Source organism: Pezoporus flaviventris, unplaced genomic scaffold (genome assembly GCF_033815535.1).
Source record: "Pezoporus flaviventris isolate CSIRO_AGI_PZ_B2104156 unplaced genomic scaffold, CSIRO_AGI_Pfla_v1 ptg000285l, whole genome shotgun sequence".
Classification (NCBI taxonomy): Eukaryota; Metazoa; Chordata; class Aves; order Psittaciformes; family Psittacidae; genus Pezoporus; species Pezoporus flaviventris.
The window spans coordinates 968,069-979,339 of record NW_026892832.1 but is presented as its reverse complement, the minus strand read 5'-3'; the positions used below and the strand labels follow the sequence as shown (position 1 = coordinate 979,339).

Sequence of the window (11,271 nt, the reverse complement as noted above, 5' to 3'; positions counted from 1 at the left end):
AGGAAAGGGGGTTAGTTCTTTCTGCTGCCACTATAAGCCGGACATTTCTGCTTTATTCTACGTATGTCCAAACTCAGCAAAAAGGAAAGAAAGTTCAGAAAAACATTAAAAAAAAACCCCACGATAACATCACCACAAGTGACACAAATTAAACTGAATTCTTAAAACCAAAGCAAGATAGTTAACAAATTATTTAAAGTAGTGGAAGATGGGATTAATATTTTTCACGTCAAACTCTCAAAACTTGTTTTCATCTGACAAATTTAAGAAGGTGTCTTGAGTTTGCATTCCAGTCTTGTCAACTCCATTTAACTAGTCTGAGAACCAACACAAAAATACTCAACTAATTTCTTACTTTCCACCCCCATTTCAGACTCAATCAACAATAACTTCTTATGCAAACGAGGAAGAACAGAGTTTTAAAGAAATGGAATGACAAATTCTTGTAAGTCATGACAGACTGTTAGTATTTCCTATAAACTGCATTATCTGGCAACCATGCAAATAAACTGTCAGTCTTGTCTTTCCAGAAAACTGCTCCATCCAGTATGATGGAATGAAAAGTGCTTGAAGAATAACAGCCACTAAGGAAGACCTTTGAAAAAGTTCCTTAGATGAGTAGTTCCTTAGATGAGTATATGAACTGGTCAAGTAAAATATAACTGAAGATGCAGTTCTTTCAATTCAGCATCTTTTGGAAGGCCATGTAGCTACCACCTTTGCCAAGGCTATGGAATTCCATGCCACTTTATATGCCTACCATTTTGTATTGCTTCATCCTTGCAGGATGAATACATCTTAAAGCCTTTAATTAGACATGTCTAAACTCATAGAATCACAGAATGGTTTGTGTTGGAAAGGACTTTAAAAAGGTCATCCAGTTCCAACCCCCTACCATGGGCAGGGACACCTTCCACTAGACCAGGTTGCCCAAGGCCTGTCCAACCTGACCTTGAACACTGCCAGGGCTGGAGCATTTACCACTTCTTTGGGCAACCTGTTCCAGTGCCTCACCACCCTCACAGTTAAGAAGTTCTTCCTTGTAACTAATATAACTTCCTATAACTAGCCTGAACTTCCCCTGTTTAAGTTTGAACCCATTACCCCTTGTCCTATCGCTACAGTCCCTGATGAAGAGGGTCTCTTTGGCACAGAGATACTGGAAGACTACTATGAAGTTTCCACACAGCTTCTCCAGGCTGAACAGCCCCAACTTTCTCAGCCTTTGTATGGGAGATGTTCCAGTCCCCTGATCATCCTTTTTTGCTATCTGGGAAAAACAAACAACATAAAAAACACAGCCCCCCAAAAAACCCAGATCTTCATACAGAGAAAAAAGGCACATGTAATGTTTCATAAGAAACAGCACTACAGTGCAGGCAACTTGTTCCTACCTGGAGTGTCCTCTGCTCTTTTCCAGGTCCCTTTCTACCAATGACAGTCACCCTTCTCCCACCTCTCTTACACCAGGCATTATAGTATAGTCAATCCTCCCATCTTTAGCTCTTACCAGATCTAATCTGTACCTTATCTCCAGTTGCATGTGTGCTGACTGATCACCCAAGATATTAAATACAGATTGGTCAGAGCAAACTGCCAACCAGGAAGGATGAATACTCATTCTCCTCGTCTTTTTTTTTTTGTCCCTACAATGATGCAGCAGGCTTAAAAGTTCTAAAGCAATATAAGAAGAGAGTATTTGCATTGTCCTTTTTCTTTAGGGGAAAAAATCCCCCCCAAACACTCTCTGAAAAGCCAGGTTATTTTATCCTAAGAGGTGAATTAACCCCATAAAAGCCAGTCTGTAACAGGAAGAAGCTAAATAACTGGTATCCAGTGACAAGACACATGGGAATGGTTCAAAGCTGCACCAGGGGAGGTTCAGACTTGACATTAGTAAACACATCTTTACCATGAGAGTAGTCAAGCACTAAAACAGGCTTCTTATCCTAGAGAGGCAGTCAATGCCCCAAGCGTGTCAGTTGGACAATGCCCTTAACAACATGCTTTGACTTTTGGTCAGCCCTGAAGCAGTCAGGCAATTGGACTAGATGATCATTGTAGATCCCTTCCAAATGAAATAGTCCACTCTTCCAACAAAGCCACCTCTGCAGCTAGAAACAGCAGGAAACAAGGGAGCCACACCATCTTTTATGCTTTCAAGTATATGAACACCAGCTGTATATGCTGCTCCAAAAGGGAGTTTTGGCTAGAAGGCTCTAACTTGTAAGCACACACAAGGAACAAGATGCACACCAGGCAAGCTTTTTAAGAACAGCCATTTTCTGCAGAGCTGGTCTGTGAGAAATTTACTTTATGGCTGAATGTAGAGAACTACATACGTCCATACATTATTGTCCCTTCCCATGTTAAAACACATTTCAATATAATATTTGAAATCAGAACTGAATAATGATAACTGTGCTTCTGTTACAGCAGCTATATGCCCTGACACATCTGACAACAGTTCTGAAACTTCAGTTTTACTAATTCCTTCGTTAATTGCCTGTACCTTCAGATCTGCTTAATGGGCAATGTCCCCATACAATGCTGACACAGAAACTGATGAGGATTGTTACAAAGATTCTTAGCTCACACGTCCATTTCAAATGTGAAATCTTTGCCTAGGTATCCACAAAACAGTATAGGAAAACAACAAGTATATATTTTTAAACAGCTAGTCAATTCTGTAAGGACACTAGATCAATATCCACATTACTCGTGCCTTTGATAGAGAGTAATCCCAATCAGCGATGCACGTCTTTGTTAATACTGCCATCTACAGGAAACTACAGACAGTGCTCCCTTAGTAACTCGGAAAGTTACTAAACTGCTTAAGATTCTCAGAGAACTGTAAAAGCAAGACAGGTGACATAAAAAGATGTCCATTATCACCCTGTTTTCAATCAAAATGGTTTTTTTATTGATAGCATTGAGACTGATAGTTGCAGTATTTCTGTATTTTTACAGCAGCCTCATCTCCACTCAGAGTCCTGCAATGCTATCTTCCCTGTTCCCACGAAGTGAAGCAAACAAGGGGAGATGGGAAGGGTGCTTAGGAAGGGGGAAGACCGTCAGAAGAACCTTACTGTCTTGACCCACTTTTCTTAAAGGAAAAAACGAACTCAGTTTAAGGAACTCAGTTTATTAAAAAAACAGGAAATACAGAAATAGAAGCTTAACCTTGGCAGGAAACGAGGAGTTGCATTTAACTTCATGATGCCTCATTTAAGAACAAACACTGCTCACATACTGTACTTACACTAAAACTAGACAGAACTCATTCAGAGATGGGGGATTAAGCAAGCAGGTGTTGCAGGAACCAGATTTCAGCCCTCTAAGGGCAGTAATCATCTGATTGCCCAGCACTGCACAATTTGCTCTTAAAAAAAAAATAAAATCAGCTTTAACCAAAATACCTGAAGAGCTTTGTTTATTTGATTAAATCACAGTTTCATAAATTTGAGCTCAATATTACTCTTTCCAGAGATCTTTCTCAGTCTTCTTTGTAATACTCTTACACTTTAAAACAGCTTTACTATTTTGAGTTCCTTGGGAAATTTTGGTAAGCAATGCCACCAAGATTCTTTCTCAACATTTACAACATAGCACAGACAAGTTCGCAAGATATTTAATTTCTGAACAGTGTAAACAGATATCCTATGGGATTTAACCTCCACATTTTTCATCTGTCCATAGTCTCAAGCTCTGATTTAGAGTACTTAATTATTTGATTTAGAATACTTCATTTAGACTACTGATTTAGATGGCATAACATGACCAGGACTCAGCTAGAGACATCCCCCTCCACTTAACTGAGTTACCTCATACCAATTAACTTTCACAGAGCTCTCACTGTTTAAAGTTTCAGGAAAGTTACTCAGCACTCTGTTTTCTGCTAACACCCCCCATGCCCCCCCTTCAGATAGCATCTCTCCCTGCTGTTCCTACTCTGTGGCATTCCATCAACTCACAGAAATACCACTTAACTAACTTCTCAAAGTTTAGGTGCGTTTTCAAGCTCAGATAGTCCAAACGCAGAATACATGAACTGTTACATCGCCAGACGAAAACCTGAAGACATTTATATACAACCATAGTCGATTACAGCCTTAGAAAACAGAACTTCTTCTCCTAAAACATTCCATTTTAGAAACTCTACATACTGCTTCTATCTCACTAGTACAGGGCTTGGACTCAGGAACTTGCCATGGCAGCTTCTGGATTTAGTAGAGGAAGACAGGCTGCCCAGGGAGGTTGTGGAGTCTCCTTTCCTGGAGACATTCAAAACCCACCTGGACACATTCCTGTGTAACATTATCTAGGTGTTCCTGCTCTGGCACGGGGATTGGACTAGATGATCTTTCGAGGTCCCTTCCAATCTCTAACATACTGTGATACTTTGTGACTGCAGTCCCCCTTGAGTGAACAATGCAATGCAAGAACCAGACTCACAAAGTATTACATGCAGGAAATAAAACTGACTTTGAACTAGTCACAAATCAGGGGCTCTATGCAGCCGCACTATGCGTACCTACTGGCATCAGCTTCAAGGGGCTTCACCATCCATTTGAAAAAGTTGCAGTTGAGTGCAACAAGAAATGTACGAACATAAGAAAACTCAAACTACAATGACAAGTAACTTGGGATATCATCAAGAACTTCACCAAGTTTCATTACTTTAGAATCATCATTAAATATCTGAATGCATTTTGAATGCTGTTCCTCTTTAAAGTGGGAAAAAGGTGATGCCATGGTGTAGCATACCTGATAAGACAAGCGAGAGAAGTCTTGAAAGAGAATGTTGGCACATGAAAAATTCATCAAAAATAATCCGTAACTTGCTTCCAATAGTCATCTGTGAAAGCATTCAAGTGACTTTTGTTTTCATACAGTAAGTATTAGAAAACTCATGCAGAATTTTTTGTTTGAAATTCAAAACAGGTACTGCTGCTTTTCAGTCTCCTTATATTGAATTCTCTCTCATTTAACTTGCACAGTACATGTCTTAATCAGTCTGAAGGAACCTTGCTACTTGACAGCTATTGTGACTAACTCACCTTCTTCAAGTAACTTTACGTCCCTGTGTGGGATATAAAAAAAAAAAAAAAAAAAGAAAAGAAAAGAAAATTTTAAGTTACCAAATACTGCAAGCCTCAGATATCTGAAATAGGATGGAAAAGTAAAGCTGCATTTCCTAAGTGCTTGAACTACCCCAAATGGGATAATATAGTGTCCCATATTATATAAGACACAAAAGGGAGCTCTCCCCCCTGCCCTCCCCAATTATCTTAAAACTTTACAATATTATCCTTACAATATATACCTCTGACTTCTTTACAAAAGGCTGTGCAGTAAAAAGTAACACTTTTGGAAGAAGTATTCTATAAAATTAATTTTTGTAAAAATTAACGTCACCTTTATTAATATACTTGACAGCTGTGAAAGAGGGACCGTTTTAAATTGATAATTTTAGATTGGATATTATGAGAAATTTCTTTGCCAAAAGGGTTGTCAAGCACTGGAGCAAGCTGCTCAGGGAAGTGGTGGAGTCACCATTCCTGCAGGTATTTATTTGTAAATGTGGCACTTTGGGACATGGTTTAGTTGTGAACTTGGCTGTTCTGGGTTAACAGTTGGACTCGATGATCTTAAGGGTCTTTTTCCAATCTAAATGATTCTGTGATTCCATAATTATTATCACGGGAAGTTTATAGAGGCATAACATCATTGATTTACATTTTTCTCTTAGTGACAAAGACTCTCCATAGTTAAGAAAATCACTAGCATAGATAAATTGCTTACTAAGGCAACCAGTTTTCAGGTATCTAGTCTGCATAAGAGTACTTATTCATGTATTTATCAAAAGCTGCATATTTCCTCTGTAAAGAATAATTCTCCCTCCCACCCCATTTCTTTATGTTCTTCCACTTTTAAAAGCGGGTGCTAGCTTCAGACTTGCAGGTTGTGTGTCAAGACAGGTTTATTTTTACATAGATGAGAGGCAGCTACATACATTCCAGTTCCCAGAAAAGTTCTGTTCCACTTCACCTGTTTATTTCTTGCTTTCATCCATCACTTGGAAGCTGCAGCAAGTAATATGTCCATCCACCTTTGTCGTAAATGCAACTATGTGATGTAACAATTACTCCAAATGTGAGCTCATTTCTTCTTCTTCCCTTTACCTTTCTTGCCTCCCTCTCCTTGCTGAAGACTTTGATCACTACCTCCCATCTTTTGGGTTCTTGATTTCAGTTTGGGAATAGTTTCTGCAGCATACAGCATCACTGATTTACCTAAAAATATAGGGGGAGATCAATGCATGCCTACTACATTAAAAACATTTGCATAGTTTTCAAAGTTGGACACTTCAGCCCCTATACAGATTTCTGTTAGAAGTAGATCTAAAGCCTAGGATCTGTGCTTCCTTCCCCCTGTGCAGCTACAAGTTTACAGAAAATTCTCAAACTTCCCCCTCTGCCTTTTTTTTTTTTTAATTTTGAAGTACAGAACTGATCAATGTCATAGTAGACTAGAACAGGCAGATAACCTGACAATTGCCAAAGTATCTACATCCTTCCTGTTACTTTTCTGCCTCCTTAATGGGCCTAAAATACCTGGGACAGAATGACCAGGCAAAGCTACAAGCATTTTTTAGTAAGGCACTGCCTTCCAGCAGGAATAGGGGTTTAAGTTGTCTCCTTCTAACCAACAGCACTTCAATGCTACTCTAGACTCAATACTATTCTCTCAATACTATTCTTGCTCTTTCCTTAAGATACATACTTCTTCATATATATATACATACATATATACATGTATATATATTTGCTTTGCTTTTACACACCAACTAGTTTTCAGGAAAAATGCAAAATATTACATTACTTGTCATTCAAGATGAACTATTCCTGTTATTTAAAGGGAGCTGCTCCATTGTTAATTTATGAAAATGGCCAGCAGAAAACTCAGCTGAACTCAGTATTGTACTTCATCAATTTGGCATCCATACTGATGCCTGTAACCCAAGAAAAAGACTCAATTTAGCCATTTTAATACCAAATCCTTTAACTGTCAACAAAGCAGTAAGCAAACAAAGCAATCATACAACACTCCCCACAATCTCCTTCAATGCAACGGCTTGAAGAAATACCAGGATCAAAGACAGCAGCACTTTACAAATCCCACTCAATGCTCACACACCAACTGCATCTGATTGACTTACATAAGCAAAAGGATTGATTTGGTTGACTTAGGCAGAGAGATTTAATGTAAAGCTGTAAAATGTGAAAGAGTAAAACTAATTCAGCAAGTTGGTAACATAAAATAAACAAAGTCCTTCTGTTTTATTAACAGATAAAGTGCCTAACCCAGGTACTCTACTCACGTGTTGGAAACTGAGGTAAACATGGATTACCATCATCTTGTTTGAGCTGGATTCGTACTCTACCTCTGTACTGCACATCTCTGTTCCACTCTCTGGGATACATCTTATTTTTCTGTCATACAAAAGGAAACACTTATTATAAAAGTACTGTAATAACTGAGCTAAGTCATAGCAGCCTGGAATACTAACAGATGTAAAACATAACAGTAGCTCACCCAACAGTGTCACCAACTACTCAGCCACTGCAATAGCATCCAAAGCTATAGCACAGTGTTTTCAAAAGCACTTCTGCAACTAGTACTGGTACTGAACAATTTAGCAAATAATCTGCTACAGGGACTGCTCCACCTCCCCACCAGTATGGACTGCAGTGACACAGGTTTTCTTTACCCTCTCCACAGCTACACACCCTTCCAGATACTTAGAGACAGATGTCTGATGCCCACTGCTTGGAGATACTCATAGGCTTTATTTTTGTCAAAATGTTACAGGTTTCTTATTGATACAAGCTATTTCATAGGCAGGGTGCACTAATCTGAATATATTACAGTTCTAAAAAAAAAACTGATTCTGGTTTTGGGTATCAGTCACTCTCTTAGATGAGGACCTCAACTTTTGGAAAAATTCAACAGTGTTTTAAATTAGTGATTACTTCAGAAAATTAATTGCAAAAGGTTACCTCTCTAGAAATCCAGACTCATTCCCTAACAAAAAAGCAACCAGCTTCATATATTTAAAGAACAAGCAGGTATTGCACTAAAAAATGAACATTCTCCGGCTAAGATGTAACTAGTCTTCTTTTTCCTGTATTACCTCTAACAGCACGTTGAATCCGACTGCTGCGCATACATCCTGGATTTCTGTAGATGTGGGATTTTCAACAGCCTGTTGAAACAATGTTTTACAGTTACATATTTTTCCGTGATGAACTACTTACACAGCAATAGTTAACAGCTTCCACCCTATCCTCTGTAACTACAAAAAGGAGATAAGTAAAGAGAAAGTACTTCACACACTGACAAATCTACTTTAGAAGTCACCTGTGAGTGCTTGTATGGTCCAAAAAAAAAAAATAAAAAAATACCCAAACCAAAAAAGAGATAAGACATCAGAAGAATGGGAAACAGATGAGGATTAATTAGCACAGGGGAAGTAAAAGAATTGCTGAGGAAAAGTAACTGAAATAACATTGATTGTATTTAAAAAAAAAAACATCAAAACACCGAAACAACCAAAAGCCATGAATTGGCAACAGCAAATTTGCAGCAACGACTGAAGGGAGAAAACACAGAAACTTTCTAGGCACAAAGCAGTGGATTTCTCCCACAGACAGATCTTTAACTGGCAACTTGCATGCTCAAGAAAGGTTTAAGTATTATCAGAAAAAACACACAAACCTAAAAGAAAAGCCCTCTATATTCCCAGAAATACTTGTTAAAAACATCACAAAGGAGATTTTCAATAACTATTTCAGGAGAGACTAAATGCAGTAACAACTACTACATTGTGCATATGTGCCACATGCGGTGTAAATTCTACCTTCAACACCAGCAGTGGGGACAGGGCACAGACTATAGGCACGTACAGTCAGTCACATAAACACATTCATTAGGTATCTCTTCTTTTCTTATTTTGCTTTCAAATTTGACAAACTACTTATGTGGGAGGTCGGGTGCATTAAGTTTGTCAGTACTTCACCTGTTTGCCAAAGGTGCTGCTTGCATGAAATTGACACTTAAACCCAGCGCTCTTCTACCAAATTCACATGCTGACTAGGTTACCTTCAACTATGCTGTAATTTCCAGTTATCAAGCTACTTATCATGGGGAACAGGAAAGAGCAATACCTTTGAGATCTACTTCCCAACTCTTTTAACCACTGCTATACAGCAAGACAAAACATTTTATTTCCCTGCCACCCACAAACTTACTTTGTCTATAGGTATCCTTCTTCCTTCTGCTATCGTCTTCTTGTTATTCAGATATGCTGGATAAATGCAGATGAATCTAAAAAGAGAAAGCGGAGTTTAAGTAATATCAACTCTCAACTACTTAACTATTTATTCAACTAGTAAAACAAAAAATAAACCTCATGACTATGTGCCTAGAACACACAGTGGCTTAGAACAACCATTCATTTTCCCTAAACCAATTAGTAAGATGTTGTAAAACCCCATTTCCAGTTATCCAGGACATTCCATGACCATCTGGCTGCAGTGTTCACTGCATGACAATACTTTGTGGAGTATATCTATTTCAAGTAAATAGATATTTGAGTAAAATATTTTGGTGCCATCTGCTTTGAGTAAAAAAAAGAAAAAAAAAGAAAAAAAGAAGGCTGAAAGAGAATTCTCTGACCCATTTCTTACAATTTACCTTTTTTTTAAAATTTCCTTCCTTCCTATTCATACACAGAAGAACCCAAATTTGGGTAAGTTATAAAGCCCCTGAAAAACTTTCTTAAGGTATTTCAGTAGATTTAAAACTGTCAAGCACATACAGTGCACAAGAGAGACAGAATCTCAACTATACTTATTATGAGACAATAAAAATAAAACTAGCTGAGGCCTACAAGCTGAGGCCTACAAGCAAAGGATAAGAAAAAGGAATGCCTACATTTGAATAAGGAACTATGACAGCATAAGTAGATAGGGAAGCAGAAATTGAGCAAATAGAGAAAACAATCTGGAGCATGCTAATATTCAGTTACTTGGAGACTGACAAGTCCCATTAATCCCAACTCCCTCCGATGAAACATTTCTCCCTGCCTCTAAAATTAGCCTTAGTCATTGCAACTCATATTACTCTTCTCATCCAGTTCTCTTTACGAGTCAACCAGTGCTTCCATGCAAGTGGCAGAGTTCTGCAGGGGAAATCACAGAATTACAGTCTGGTCTGGGTTGGAAGCGACCTTAAAGCTCATCCAGATCCAAACCCCTGTCACAGGCAGGGACACCTCCCATCAGAGCAGGCTGCTCCAAGCCCCATCCAACCTGATCCTGAACACTGCCAAGGATGGGGCAGCCATGGATTCTCTGGGCAATCTGTGCCAGCGCCTCAGTCTCTTCACGTTCCACCTCAAACGCCCAAACTAATTACTGACGCCCACAAATACAACAGCAGTCGCACCCCCCACAGCTGCATCCATCCCCCCCGCCCCCACAACTGCACCCCACCCCAAGAAAGAGGGAGACTATTCCAGGCAGCAGCCGGGCGCGAGCCCTGTTACCTCTCCTTATCAGCCCGAAACGAGGCGGTGGCGGGCGCAGCCATCACAATGACAGCACCCACACCCTAACCACCGTCCACCCGCGCTGATCACACTCCCACTTCCCCTTTATCAGGAAGTCCCGCCCCCTCTCCCAGTCCTGCAATCCCATTGGCTGATGGTGCTGTCTATAACCGCCCATCACCCTGTCAGGAGGTGGAACGTGTACCTCTTGTGGGTTGAGCGCGCCGCTGCCGCGCACGCGCTGGAGTGGATGACGCGGGTGGGCGGGGAAAGCTCTGGGGGGGCGGGGGTTGCTGCCCGTTCAGGGGGCAGAGGTCGCGCCGCAGAGTAGCGCTGCCCTAGCAGGCCTCAGTGGAGCAACACCGTGGGTGGAATGCGAGATCTCGGCTCCCTGGAATAGTCCTTGTGGGATTACAGTAGAAACCTTGGCTCTGCGGCAGGAATGCTGCCTAAATTGCAGCCTCAGGCTGCCGTACTTGAGGGCGGGGCTTAAGGTACAGGGCAACTCACGCACAGCAGCAAAGCGGGGCACCTGCAGCCGGGCAGATGCTTACGAGCCAAGGTTACCCTTCAGAATGAGTAAAAATCAGGTAGATGACTGGCTTCAATTAACACTTTATCAGTGGTCCTAAGAGGACCTGAGATAATAAGTTCAG

The 11,271-nt window shown here is 40.1% G+C and overlaps 1 protein-coding gene across 1 annotated transcript; it reads right to left on the bottom strand.

The window, feature by feature from the left end:
- Positions 1-5,817: 5,817 nt before the first annotated feature.
- SRP19 (signal recognition particle 19) lies at positions 5,818-10,761 on the bottom strand. The gene is made up of 5 exons (XM_061443055.1): positions 10,613-10,761; positions 9,315-9,390; positions 8,198-8,269; positions 7,385-7,496; positions 5,818-6,296 (listed from the first exon to the last, which is right to left on the bottom strand). The coding sequence occupies exons 1-5, from the start codon at positions 10,654-10,656 to the stop codon at positions 6,163-6,165; spliced, it is 438 nt and encodes a 145-aa protein (XP_061299039.1). The 5' UTR covers positions 10,657-10,761; the 3' UTR covers positions 5,818-6,162.
- Positions 10,762-11,271: the final 510 nt, after the last annotated feature.

What these genes read in the sequence shown, in the direction of transcription:
- SRP19 (XM_061443055.1), bottom strand. Translation starts at nt 10,656, where the DNA reads ATGGCTGCGCCCGCCACCGCCTCGTTTCGGGCTGATAAGGAGAG. An exon ending in TTTCGGGCTGATAAGGAGAG is followed by an intron (nt 9,391 to 10,612) that starts GTAACAGGGCTC and finishes TTCTCTTTTTAG; the next exon opens with ATTCATCTGCATTTATCCAG. An exon ending in GAAGGATACCTATAGACAAA is followed by an intron (nt 8,270 to 9,314) that starts GTAAGTTTGTGG and finishes TTGTTTCAACAG; the next exon opens with GCTGTTGAAAATCCCACATC.